The 14,409-nt window shown below is 44.6% G+C and overlaps 1 protein-coding gene across 11 annotated transcripts in view; it reads right to left on the bottom strand.

Moving 5' to 3' along the window:
* The window catches only part of GRIA2 (glutamate ionotropic receptor AMPA type subunit 2), a 255,259-nt gene that overhangs the window by 103,504 nt on the left and 137,346 nt on the right, over positions 1 to 14,409 (bottom strand). For all 11 annotated transcript variants that reach the window (XR_005776366.1, XR_005776367.1, XM_040418588.1 and 8 more), the window contains one exon: positions 14,010 to 14,171. Coding sequence is in view for 9 of the 11 variants with exons in the window: in XM_040418588.1 (XP_040274522.1) it covers positions 14,010 to 14,171 (162 nt within the window). In the remaining 2 variants the exon portion in view is untranslated. The remainder of the gene's footprint in view (positions 1 to 14,009; positions 14,172 to 14,409) is intronic.

The raw sequence follows: 14,409 nt of genomic DNA, 5'->3' as shown, positions 1-14,409 counted from the left end.
CGCTACATCTCCTGTGTAAAGTGTGCGCATCCAAAAAATATCTGTGACAACCAGTGTATTTTTTCCGTAGACGGTGTCCGCTGCGGACAGGTAAATTATCTATTCCACATCTCCTGTGTAAAGTCTGCGCATCCAAAAAATATCGGTGACATCCAGTGTATTTTTTTAATAGAGGGTGTCCGCTGCGGTGTAAAGTGTGCGCATCCAAAAAATATCTGTGACATCCAGTGTGCTTTTTCAATACACGTTGTCCGCTGCGGACAGTGAGATAAGCTGTGCCACATCTCCAGTGTAAAGTGTGCACATCCCAAAAATATCTGTGACATCCAGTGTACTATTTCAATACACGTTGTCCGCTGCGGACAGTGACATTAGCTGCGCCACATCTCCAGTGTAAAGTGTGCGCATCCCAAAAATATCTGTGACATCCAGTGTACTTTTTTCAATAGACGATGTCCGCTGCGGAACGCGAGATTAGCTACGCCACATCTTCAGTGTAAAGTGTGCGCATCCAAAAAATATCTGTGACATCTAGTGTACTTTTTCAATAGACGTGTCCACTGCAGACAGTTAGATTAGCTGCGCCACATCTCCAGTGTAAAGTGTGCGCATCCAAAAAATATCTGTGACATCCAGTGTACTTTTTCAATAGACGGAGTCCGCTGCGGACAGTGACATTAGCTGCGCCACATCTCCAGTGTAAAGTGTGCGCATCCAAAAAATATCTGTGACATCCAGTGAACTTTTTCAATAGACGGTATCAGCTGCGGACAGTGACATTACCAGTACCACATCTCCAGTGTAAAGTGTGCGCATCCCTAAAATATCTGTGACATCCAGTGTACTTTTTCAATAGACGGTGTCCGCTGCGGACAGTGAGATTATCCGCGCCACTTCTCCTGTGTAATGTGTGCGCATCCAAAAAATATCTGTGACATCCAGTGTACTTTTTCAATACACGTTGTCCACTGCGGACAGTGAGATTAGCTGCACCACATCTCCTGTGTAAAGTGTGCGCATCCAAAAAATATCTGTGACATCCAGTGTACTTTTTCAATAGACGTGTTCGCTGCGGACAGTGAGATAAGCTGTGCCACATCTCTAGTGTAAAGTGTGCGCATCGCATCCAAAAAAAATCTGTGACATCCAGTGTACTTTTTCAATAGACAGTGTCAGCTGCAGACAGTGAGATTAGCTGTGCCACATCTCTAGTGTGAAGTGTGCGCATCCAAAAAATATCTGTGACATCCAGTCTACTTTTTCAATATACGGTGTCGCTGCGGACAGTGAGATTAGCTGCGCCACATCTCCAGTGTAAAGTATGCGCATCCCTAAAATATCAGTGACATCCAGTGTACATTTTCAATAGACGGTGTCCCCTGCGGACAGTGAGATTAGCTGCGCCACATCTCCTGTGTAAAGTGTGTGCATCCAAAAAATATCTGTGACATCCAGTGTACTTTTGCAATACACGTTGTCCACTGCGGAGAGTGAGCTGCGCCACATCTCCAGCGTAAAGTATGCGCATCCCAAAAATATCTGTGACATCCAGTGTACTTTTTCAATAGACGGTGTCCGCTGTGGACAGTGAGATTAGCTGCGCCACATCTCCAGTGTAAAGTGTGCACATCCAAAAAATATCTGTGACACCCAGTGTACTTTTTCAATAGATGGTGTCCCCTGCGGACAGTGAGATTAGCTGCGACACATCTCCTGTGTAAAGTGTGTGCATCCAAAAAATATCTGTGACATCCAGTCTACTTTTTCAATAGACAGTGTCCACTGCAGACAGTGAGATTAGCTGCGCCACATCTCTACTGTGAAGTGTGCGCATCCAAAAAATATCTGTGACATCCAGTCTACCTTTTTCAATATACGGTGTCAGATGCGGACAGTGAGATTAGCTGCGCCACATCTCCAGTGAAAAGTGTGCGCATACAAAAAATATTTGTGACATCCAGTGTACTTTTTCAATACACGTTGTCTGCTGCGGACAGTGACATTAGCTGCGCCACATCTCCAGTGTAAAGTGTGCACATCCAAAAAATATCTGTGACATCTAGTGTACTTTTTCAATAGACGTGTCCGCTGCGGACAGTGAGATAAGCTGTGCCACATCTCCAGTGTAAAGTGTGCGCATCGCATCCAAAAAATATCTGTGACATCCAGTGTACTTTTTGAATAGACAGTGTCCGCTGCAGACAGTGAGATTAGCTGCGCAACATCTCTAGTGTGAAGTGTGCGCATCCAAAAAATATCTGTGACATCCAGTCTACTTTTTTAATAGACGGTGTCAGCTGCGGACAGTGAGATTAACTGCGCCACATCTCCAGTGAAAAGTGTGCGCATCCAAAAAATATCTGTGACATCCAGTGTACTTTTTCAATACACGTTGTCCACTGCGGACAGTGAGATTAGCTGCGCCACATCTCCAGCGTAAAGTGTGTGCATCCCAAAAATATCTGTGACATCCAGTGTACTTTTTCAATAGACGGTGTCCCCTGCGGACAGTGAGATTAGCTGCGCCACATCTGCTGTGTAAAGTGTGCGCATTCAAAAAATATCTGCGACATCCAGTGTACTTTTTCAATACACGTTGTCCGCAGCGGGTAGTGACATTAGCTGTGCCACATCTACAGCGTAAAGTGTGCGCATCCAAAAAATATCTGTGACATCCAGTCTACTTTTTTAATAGACGGTGTCAGCTGCGGACAGTGAGATTAGCTGCGCTGTGCACATCTCCAGTGAAAAGTGTGTGCATCCAAAAAATATCTGTGACATCCAGTGTACTTTTTCAATACACGTTGTCCGCTGCGGACAGTGAGATTAGCTGTGCCACATCTACAGCGTAAAGTGTGTGCATCCAAAAAATATCTGTGACATCCAGTGTACTTTTTCAATAGACGGTGTCCCCTGCGGACAGTGACATTAGCTGCGCCACATCTCCAGTGTAAAGTGTGCGCATCCAAAAAATATCTGACATCTAGTGTATTTTTTCAATAGACGTGTCCGCTGCGGACAGTGAGATAAGCTGTGCCACATCTCCTGTGTAAAGTGTGCGCATCCAAAAAATATCTGTGACATCCAGTGTACTTTTTCAATAGACGTTGTCCACTGTGGACAGTGAGATTAGCTGCGCCACATCTCCAGTGTAAAGTGTGCGCATCCCAAAAATATTTGTGACATCTAGTGTACTTTTTCTATAGACAGTCTCTGCTGCGGACAGTGACATTACAAGTGCCACATCTCCAGTGTAAAGTGTGCACCTAAAAATGTTATCTGTGACATATAGTGTACTTTTTACGTATAAGCTTTGGACAGTGACATTACTGGTGGTACCTCTCCTGTATAAGGTTTCCTCATCCCAAATACCTGTGACATTCCCTATAATTTTTTATTAGCCGCTGGTGAAGGCATTGACATTATCTGCGGGATTTCTCCTGTGTGACGTTTCCACATCCCAAATACCTTTTAAAAAAAATTTGGGCATACACTTCCAAATCCTACGCTACTGTACGTGTGACATACTTTCAAGCATATATCACATTTAAAATCAAGAAGGCGAGCAGTAAGGGACGGGGAAGTGGCCGTGATGGTGATGGTGCATGCAGAGGCCCTGGGTGCGTTGAAACTGTGCCTGCTGGCAGAGCACAAGAGAAACAGTCATCCACGATACCTAGCTTCATGTCCCAGGTTGCAGGGCGGTGCAGGACACCATCTTGAATAGAGATGGCCTTGCGATGAGCCCGGCGGTCGTTTCGCGGCGAACTTTACACATTCGTGATTTGCCAAACATGCGAACATATGGCGATATTCGCACGCGTCATGTTTTTTTGCATAGCGCAAAACCTTGACCCATGACACATCCATCAGGTGGGACAGGACAGCCAATTGAAATGTTTCAGCACATGGACAGACCTCCAACCCTATAACAGAACCCGATCTGGCAGCCATTTTACATTATGTGAAGGGAGAGGTTGCATTTTGGAGCAGGGACAGTGAGGGACATCAAACACTAGCTAATAGGGCCAAAAAAGTACTTTTTAAGGACTGGTATAGGTGTGCTATTGATAGTTGTGATATAAAGGGGTGTGATGTACTTATAATATACTTTCTAACATAGAAATTACACTGCCTGTGCCAAACAAAAGTTGCCACCTGGATTTAACTAAGCAAATAGTTATGAGCCTCCTATTGGATAATTACTGCATGGGCGATAATCTTTCAGCTGACAACAAGTTATTTAACCCCAACTGCTGTAATGAGTTGCTTCTTATTTCTTAAACGACCATATCCAAAGACACATCTCATGGTCGTGGAAAAGATGTTAGTCTGTTTGAGAAGGGTCAAATCATTGGCATGCATCAAGCAGAGAAAACATCTAAGAAGATTGCAGAAACTACCAAACTTGGGTTAAGAACTGTCCAACGCATTATTAAAAACTTGAAGGATAGTGGGGTCCCATCGTATTGGAGGAAGAAATGTGGCGGGGAAAAAAATCCTAAATGATCGTGATCGGCGATCACTCAAACGTTTGGTGAAATCAAATCGAAGAAAAACAACAGTAGAACTCAGGGCTATGTTTAATAGTGAAAGTAAGAACATTTCCACACGCACAATGCGAAGGGAACTCAAGGGATTGGGACTGAACAGCTGTGTAGCTGTAAGAGAACCACTAATCAGTGAGGCAAACCAGAAAAAAGACTTCAATTTGCTAGGGAGCATAAAGATTGGACTCTGGAGCAATGGAAGAAGGTCATGTGGTCTGATGAGTCAAGTTTTACCCTGTTCCAGAGTGATGGGCGCATCAGGGTAAGAAGAGAGGCAGATCTCTTGCAGCAATGCAACCATCATGCCTATTGCCTACTGTACAAGCCTGTGGGGGCAGTGCTATGAACTGGGGTTGCTGCAGTTGGTCAGGTCTAGGGTCAGCAACAGTATGTGCTCCAAGAATGAGGTCAGCTGACCACCTGAACATACTGAATGACCAGGTTATTCCATCAATGTATTTTTTCTTCCCTGATGACACGGGCATATTCCAAGATGAGAATGCCAGGATTCATCAGGCTCAAATTGTGAAAGAGTGGTTCAGGGAGCATGAGACATCATTTTCACACATGGATTGGCCACCACAGTGTCCAGATCTTAACCCCATTGAGAATCTTTGGGATGTGCTGGAGAAGGCTTTGCACAGCAGTCAGACTCTATCATCATCAATGCAAGATCGTGGTGAAAAATTAATGCAACACTGGATGGAAATAAATCTTGTGACATTGCAGATGTTTATCGAAATAATGGCACAGCAAATGCGTGCCGTAATCAAAGCTAAAGGCAGTCCAACAAAATATTTTTGGTGGCAACATTTTTTTTTGGACGGGCAGTGTATATTATAGTGTATTTGTATTGTGCAGCAGTTGTGTGCGGTTCTGCTGCAATACCACAGCTAGATAGAGGGACAAACGCTATTTGAGTAACTAATTGCAACGGGTGTGATATACCTGTTGCACCCAAAAAAACTGCTTGAGGTCTGCGATATACCTTCTTCAAAATCCTCCAGCCACAGAATCCAAAGTTCTTTGCTGTCCGGTGAATGCCTATTGCCTAATTTTTGGGGCTATACTGGCCGACAGTTACATTTTTATCCTGTGATCGCCTAATCTACCTCCAGCCACAGAATCCAAAGTTCTTTGCTGTCAAGTGAATGCCTAATAACTGGATGGCCATAACTGTATCCCTTTCCCTGCCCACGCCATCCTTTTTTAGACCTGACATGAGCGGGAAAAATATGCAGATTGCAGCGCTAAGGACCTTAGCGCCACAAACTGTGTCAGAAATGCGCCTAACAAAGGCCTCATGCACACGAACGTTCCTTTTTTTGCGGTCCGCAAACCGCCCATCCGCAAAAAATGGAAGCCGCCCGTGTGCCTTCCGCAGTTTGCGGAACGGAACAGGCGGCCCATTGTAGAAATGCCTATTCTTGTCCGCAAAACGGACAAGAATAGGACATGCTATATTTTTGCAAGGGCCATGGAACAGAGCAACGGATGCATCTTTTGCGCCCCAATTGAAGTGAATGGGTCCGCACCCGAGACGCAAAAACTGCGGCTTGGATGCGGACCACAACAACGGTCGTGTGCATGAGGCCATAGACGTATTTATATATAATAAATGATCACCTAATTGTATTATCATTCGGGGGTAGGGATAATATCTTAATTATATAGATTCTAATGTATTATACTGTGCCCTGTATTTCCCAGTAGAAAAATTATCCTTGGGAAACACAGTCCTCATGACCACCAGGACCAGGTAGTGCTCTGTCAGTACATGGCGGCCTCCCCTTTCCACCACGCTGCTCAGTGTACTGGTGCTTATTCTGACACTAGGGCTGGGTTCACATCCTATTTTTGCCATCCATCAACCATTAGGATTTATTAAATGGATACTCTGTCACGTATAAATCAAAGGGGATTAATCAACTAAAGTGACTTTTTAAAATTACCTTTATTATATTAGAAAGGGTATAGGTATATATGTACCACAACAATGTGCAAAAAGACATGCAAATACTTGAATTTCTTACAGGGGACTCAAAACCCCCACGAAGACATTCATAGTGACAGGATAGAAGAAAGGAGATTCGAGGAAGAGACCAAAGTCTTATGGAGAGGGCATGGGTAGATGAATCTCACCCTAATTGCCCTACAGACTTCTTAGCCCAGGGCGACCCCCTGATGGTGGAGGTTCCCTGTCCCCGAACCTAATACTATCCAGTCCCTGTTAAACCCTAGAAAGGGGAAGATAATTCAATAACGGGTGTCAGTGGTTATCCCAACGGATGGGTACCACTGAAGCACTCCAAATAGAAAAAGGAGACCCCGCTTGAAGAGGGACAGATCTTGTGCCCTGATTCCCAAACTCTTGAGCATCCACAGTCACAAGAAGATGACGGTGGGGAACAGCAATTACTGTTTAATGAGGTGGATGATGATGAGACACAGTTGCCAATAACTCAACAGCAATTACTGTCTCAAGAGGTTGAGGAAGAGGATGAGACACAGTTGTCAATCACTGAGGTTGTGGTTAGGTCAACAGGTCAGGAGGATGAGCAGAGTGAGGAAGTGGAAGAGTAGGTGATGGACGATGAAGTCATTGACCCAACCTGGGAAGGTGGAAAGCCGAGCGTGGACAGCAGTACAGAGAGGGAGGGATCTGCAGCACCGCAACAGGCTGGAAGAGATAGTGGGGAGGCAAAAGGGAGAAGGCGGGCCACACCAAACAAGCCTACAACTGTTCCACGGAGCACCCCCTTGCAGAAATCTCCCGAACGCCTGGGTCCACAATCTGTGTCTGTGGGTCACACCACTGCCTCCTCTTCCCCTGTGTTACGTGCTGGCCAATCCCCTGTCCAAGACGCAGGCCTGGATGCCTCCCGCCCTGCATCTGGACCTTTGCAAGCACCATCAGCGACCACATCCACTTCAGTGTCCCAGCGCAGCGACCAAATGTCCTTACCCCAGGCATTTGAACGCAAGCGCAAATACCCAGCCACCCACCCACAGGCCATAGCACTAAATGCGCAGCTTTTCAAATTACTGGACCTGGAAATGTTGCCATTTAGTCTTGTGGACGCTGAGGCCTTCGGCGGCCATCCTGCGTTATGCAGTCCCCAGCCGCCACTATTTTTCAAGGTGCCCCGTAACATCACATGTGCCCTGACCAACAGAGTTACTGGGAAGGTCAACTTAACCACGGACACGTGGACAAGTGTATTCCGCCAGGGACGCTACATTTCCCAGACGACACTGGGTGAATGTTGTGGAGGCCGGTAGCGAGTCATACCCTGGGATGGCATAAGTGCTACTGACGCCAAGGATTGCGGGCCCTACGTTGATCAGGGTTTCCGCCAGCACCTATGTTAGTGGCTCCAACCCCCACTTCTCCTCCGTCTCCTCCTCCACTTACACCTCAGAATTATCTGCGTGCAGCACCAGTCAGTCATCAGTCGGTAGCTGGAAGCAGTCTAGCACTGCAGTGGGGACACGGCAACAGGCCGTGCTGAAGCTGGTATGCTTAGGGGACAAACAGCACACCGACGCAAAGTTGTGGCAGTGGATAAGAGACCACACTGAGCTGTGGCTCTCGCCAATCAACCTAGAACCAGGCATGGTTGTGTCTGATAATGGCCGTAACTTGGTGGCAGCTTTGGAGCTCGGCAAGTTCACACACATCCCATGCCCAGGGTCAGCTCACCAGCAGGCCCTCACCTACAATGTCTTACAGAGTCAGCTCACCAGCAGGCCCTAGCATATAATGTTTTACAGGGTCAGCTCACAAGCAGGCCCGCACCTAAAATCTTTTACAGGGTCAGCTCACCAGCAGGCCCTCGCATATAATGTTTTAGAGGGTAAGCTCACCAGCAGGCCATCACCTAAAATCTTTTACAGGGTCAGCTCACCTGCAGGCCCACGCATATATTTTACAGGGTCTGCTCACCTGCAGGCCCTCGCATATAATTTTTTAGAGGGTCAGCTCACCAGCAGGCCCTCACCTACCATCTTTTACAGGGTCAGATCACCTGCAGGCCCTCACCTACAATCTTTAAGATAGTCAGCTCACCAGCAGGCCCTCACCTACAATCTTTTACAGGGTCAGCTCACCAGCAGGCCCTCACCTACAATGTTTTACAGGGTCAGCTCAGCTGCGGCCCTCGAATATAATTTTTTAGAGGGTCAGCTCACCAGCAAGCTCTCACCTACAATGTTTTACAGGGTCAGCTAATCAGCAGGCCCTCACATATAATTTTTAGAGGGTCAGCTCACAAGCAGGCCCCCACCTACAATGTTTTACAGGGTCAGCTCACTAGCAGGCCCTCACATATAATTTTTTAGAGGGTCAGCTCACCAGCAGGCCCTCACCTACAATGTTTTACAGGGTCAGCTCAGCTGCAGGCCCTCGCATATAATTTTTTAGAGGGTCAGCTCACCAGCAGGCCCTCACCTACAATGTTTTACAGGGTCAGCTCACCAGCAGGCCCTCGCATTTAATGTTTTACAGGGTCAGCTCACCAGCAGGCCAGCACCTAAAATCTTTTACAGGGTCAGCTCACCAGCAGGCCCTCGCATATAATGTTTTACAAGGTCAGCTCACCAGCAGGCCCTCACCTACAATGTTTTACAGGGTCAGCTCACCAGCAGGACCTCGCATATAATGTTTTAGAGGGTAAGCTCGCCAGCAGGCCCTCACCTAAAATCTTTTACAGGGTCAGCTCACCTGCAGGCCCACGCATATGTTTTACAGGGTCTGCTCACCTGCAGGCCCTCGCATATAATTTTTTAGAGGGTCAGCTCACCAGCAGGCCCTCACCTACAATCTTTTACAGGGTCAGATCACCTGCAGGCCCTCACCTACAATCTTTAAGATAGTCAGCTCACCAGCAGGCCCTCACCTACAATCTTTTACAGGGTCAGCTCACCTGCAGGCCCTCACCTAATTATACCTAATAGGTAATTTGCTTGAATGCTGCCTTGTTTGGAAGTGGTAGCCATAGCTGTTTCTCAGGCTCCCTCTCCGGAATCAAACCCTGATTCCCCGTTACCCATGGTCAACGTGGTTTGCTCTGAAAATAACATGGAAAGCTGATAGGACAGACATCTGAATGGATCGTCGCCGTCACGGGGACCTGTGATCAGGACCAGGTTATCTAGAGTCACCAAAGCGGCAGCAGGCCCTCGCCCATAATGTTTTAGATGATCAGATCAGCAGGCCCTTGCTCCAAATGTTTTTGAGGTCATCAGCAGGCCAATCATAATTTTTCAAGGCTGTGTATGATGCCCTCCTTTATGTGTAACAAAGGGTGTATTGTAGAGCCGGTTTCTTGTAATTTTTGGCAGCCCTTACTGCATAGGCTTTATGAGTGTAGGAGTCCTACTACCTGCACAATTGTACCACAATGTGAATGAGGCCCTACTTTATGTGATATACAGGTTGTATTGGAGTGCCTCTTCCTTGCAATTTTTGGCAGCACTTGCACTTTATATACAAGTAAATATACAGGAAAGAATGTTTCCTAACAATTTTTCCTCTAAAATCGATTTTATCTTCGGTTTTGTGCGTATTATTGTCAGTCTGTAAAAGTGGTGTACTACTCAGATAACATCGTTCCCAGCAGCAACCTGGGAGTCCAAGATGCATCCAGACATCTTCCCCATGCTGTTTCCGAACCATTTCGGTGGTGTTACCATCAATTTCTGACCTTTTCCTATGAACCAGGCACCCTCCCCTCTTCAGAGTAGGGGGTGCCTGGTTTAATGCTCTGGTTCTCCCATTGACTTCCATTATATTCGGGTGCTAGGTAGAGCACCCGAGCATCCCGATGTGTTTGGCCCGAGCCCCCGAGCACTCGAGCACTATGGTGCTCGATCAACACTAATGCTGAACTGTCCGCCAATAAAAACGGATCCACATTTTTGCGGACAGCATACTGCCATCTGAATGAACCCTTAATATTAGACAGATTTATTATTGTGGCGCAGATTTACGCTAGAATTCCGTTTGTGAACCAATTTTTCGATGCGCCAGAATTTTGTCTGTGCACCAAAAATCTTGTCCCTGCACTGTATTATACTTACCTAGCCGGGCTCCAGCTGCGTGTTCCTCAGCTTCAGCAGCCGCCACGCCCTCCAGTGACGCGGCCACATCCCTAGTAACAGAGAGCAATGCTCTGCTTTCTCCCCGCAGCAAGTGTGCACTTGGGGAGATGAGCAGTGGGCTGAATGACATCCCATCTGCTCAATCATTTGTTCTGATTGTTGGCTATTCTATGGGAGAGTCAGGTCGCTATTCCGAGGATCTGGCTCTCTATTTAAATCACCTAAAGGCATATACCATTGCCAGTGATAGTCCTAGGTTGTCCCACTAGAGTGGTTCCCTTGTTCCTTGTTTCTCTTAAACTATTGGTACTCCGTGTTTCTGACCCCAGCTTGTCTGCCCATTCTCTTTTTCACGTTTTTGGTACTGCTTAGCCCATCTGGTTCTGACTTATTTCTGTTGACTCTGATTATTGTGTTTGTGCTGTTTGTATACTGTTTGTCCATCTCTAAACTTAAGTAGCGTATGGACCGTCGACCAGTTGTGGTCTAGTCATTTAGGGCTTGTACTGCAAGTAGGTAGGGGCAGTGGTTGATTGCAGTTCAGGGCCTCACTGTACTTGTCCATATCTACACTACTGTTGTCTAGTCTAAGTATACTCCACCTATAAGATGTTGTAGCTTCAGTGCAATATTGCACCCAAATTTTGGTGCCTTTTTGCCACACGGAGCTGCATTTAGGCCACACTCCTTTCATGAAGTCACACTTCTTTCCAGTGAAACCATTGTCAGACAAGGTGTAAAATGCTTAGAAAAGAGTGTAAAACAGTTAGAAAAAGTGATGTAAAGCATGCATGCCAGTTGTTTGGAGAAAAATGTGCCAAAAAACTGGCACATTTTTTATAGTAAATCTGCCTCATTATGTTATTGGTAAAAGTTGTTGAAAGAAAATATATGACATGTCTTTCAATTACCCTACACATGAGTATACCAATGTTATTTTAAACTAAATATCGCCTGAAGACCACTTATCATGTTAATTAATAGTGACTGCTAATTGTATGTTGCTTTTTTTGGAAATCTCTGGGCGAAATAGACTTAGAGGGATTTTTTTTTCCAATAATTTGCAATACAATTCTTGCTTTGAAAAGTCACAAATTATGGCGCATGCTACATTTGGGTACTGACTTTTTAGGTTTTACATTTTTCTCCCACAGCCTCACAGATTTAGGCCTCGTGCACACGAACGTCCGTTTGGCGGCCGGGATGGATCGAGACCAATTCAACTTGAATGGGTCCGTGATCCGTCCACACTGCAAGAAAATAGTTCTATTTTTTTGCGGTGCGGAGGCCTGGACAGAAACACCACTGAAGCACTCCGTAGTGGGGTTCCGATCCGTGCTTCCGTTACGCATCTCTGTGATGCAGCGTGCTAAGGGCTGGTGCCGTGTATTGCGTATCCGCCGTATCCGGGCCACAATACGGCCACGGGCACACAACGTTTATGTGCAAGAGGCCTTACTATAATTTGTGTCAAAAAATTGGCACAAATTATTGTGGAGATCTACACCTGCTTATAGCAGACATATGGGGAAGTTTATGAGTGGAATTTTTAAAGTCAGTTTTTACTTTTGTCTAGGTATACTGCGCCAGTTTTTTTTATGTCACTCCGAAATTGGTGGAGCTCTTCAAAAGCTTCTCAATGTCCCAGATGTGGGTGGTAAGACGATAATGGCATTCACCTACTATGGTTATGCACATTTATTCAAAATTACTTGGGGCTGGTTTTAAAACAAATGGCTTGTCAGATCTAGCTGAGATCCTAAGCCTGATAAAAGAACTGCTTCTACACAGCTTCTGAAGACCACAGAAGCATCCTGCCTTTCTGTAGGTGTGATCTCCCCCTCCATATCGGTTCTGTGAGCTCCAGAGCTGAAAAAAAAGTGGGAAGTAAGGGAAGGAACATCACAGCAGTATAGTGCTGGCAGATTCCAAAGAAGGGAGACACCCCTGCTTCTGAGAAAAATGCATCTAGCAGTGCAGTTAAAGAGGAGAATAATGAATAATTAGGCTGAAAAAGACATTAAGTAAGCCTAAAAAAGAATTAATCCTTCACAGTTATGCGGTTAGCAGTTATACAAAGAAGCACAGCCATTATGCAAACTCAGGTATGCTGTAAGCTAGCACCAAACTGGAAACATGCATTTTGGGTTTATAGGTGAAGAGCTGATAAATCATAAATATTTCTTAGCGATTAGAAAATTAGTGATCTACATTAGGAAATGTATTGTAAGAAATTGGGTTAAAAAAATACATTCCCTTAATAGATATGTGGATAAGGTGTAATCATTATTCTATATTATGCGGGAGACTTGCTTTTTTAAAGAGGCATACATTGCATAAATCCCAATTAGTGCCCAAGGTTTAGGTGGAGAAATGGATGCCCAAAAAAGAATGTATGTGTGGGAAATAAAGGTCCCATAGGGTGTGTGTGTGTGTGTGTGTGTCACAGAATATTGTTAAGTCATTATGGAGTAGGGTGAGATGCAATAGATTCTTTTTTGTATTGTAAATTCAATTGTAAATAAAATTTTTGGATACTTGAAATACTGCACCATTTTGGCAATTAGAGTAAGTGACTACGACTGCAAATATTTGTGCAAAGCAACATTTTGAGACTTTATGAAGCCAGAATTCTGAAGTGCAGAGCTTGATAAATCCCCACCATAAATTTCAATTGTTGGTGCTCAGACAATCAAAGATGCACAAAATTTATTCAGATGAAAGTGTCTCCTAATAAATTTGGTGAATTTTACTCCTGGCATATGGAACGCCAGTCTAAGTAAATCTCTTCCTGAGACATGTTACATAATTCTAAATAGGGATTCTCATTTCTACTTAATGACAAGCTTCCCTATTGTCATCATTTATATATTACATATAGTTTCCCTCATAGGGAGGGATTAAATCTGCTGAAACCTTTCAAGGGCAGTCAGATTATATGGCTGAAAATACATTTATATACTCATTTTAAGATTTGTGAAAATCCATCTACATTGTAAACCAATTTTTTTTTCCCATTGCTACCCTGTGATTTAGATCATTCCATTTGCTGTACCAGTTGAATAATTTGGTGAAACCAGGATGCAACCTGTAAATGCTGTTCAATGGCTATGTAGTGGATTTATGTAATTATATCCTTTATAGATGCGTCACAGATTTCTGCATTAAAAGTAAATATTCCTCACGGCACGTGCACTTTAATGAGAACACTCAAGCCTTCTATTTGTATTGTACACACATTTCTTTCTACATGCTGTTCAGTCTGGAGCGAGGAAACAATAAAATAGAGTTTTTTGTAATATTGGTGACTTGGGTTTATATATTATAAACAAGATACTGAAGGATTTTCAATGGTACCTTAATAGTTGTCGTGTGTGCACCAGGATATTCCTTTTCCTCTAGTGTTGACCAGCGCTGTATGAATTTGGCAACTCCAGGGTCATCATAATCGACAATCTGAAATCCTGATACATTGGCCCCTCCAAACTGTATTTTTGATAAATCTCCATCTGTAAAGCCCTGCGTTAAGAAAATGCATCGATTAGACTTATGTCATAAAATTTCTGCAGACAAGTACTATAATTTTAATACATGGAGAAACCCTTCAAGGCATAGCAGTTAATATACTACATTCAGTTCCTCTACATAATGTTGTGCTTCTTTAGAAAATGGAAATGGCAAAGAAACGAAGTAAGTACAAAATGATCATTAATCAAATAACTCAATGTAGAGTAAGCTTAGTAAAACAAATAGCAAT

The sequence above is a fragment of the Bufo bufo genome, chromosome 2 (assembly GCF_905171765.1).
Source record: "Bufo bufo chromosome 2, aBufBuf1.1, whole genome shotgun sequence".
Classification (NCBI taxonomy): domain Eukaryota; kingdom Metazoa; phylum Chordata; class Amphibia; order Anura; family Bufonidae; genus Bufo; species Bufo bufo.
This window is presented reverse-complemented; position numbering and strand designations above follow the sequence as displayed.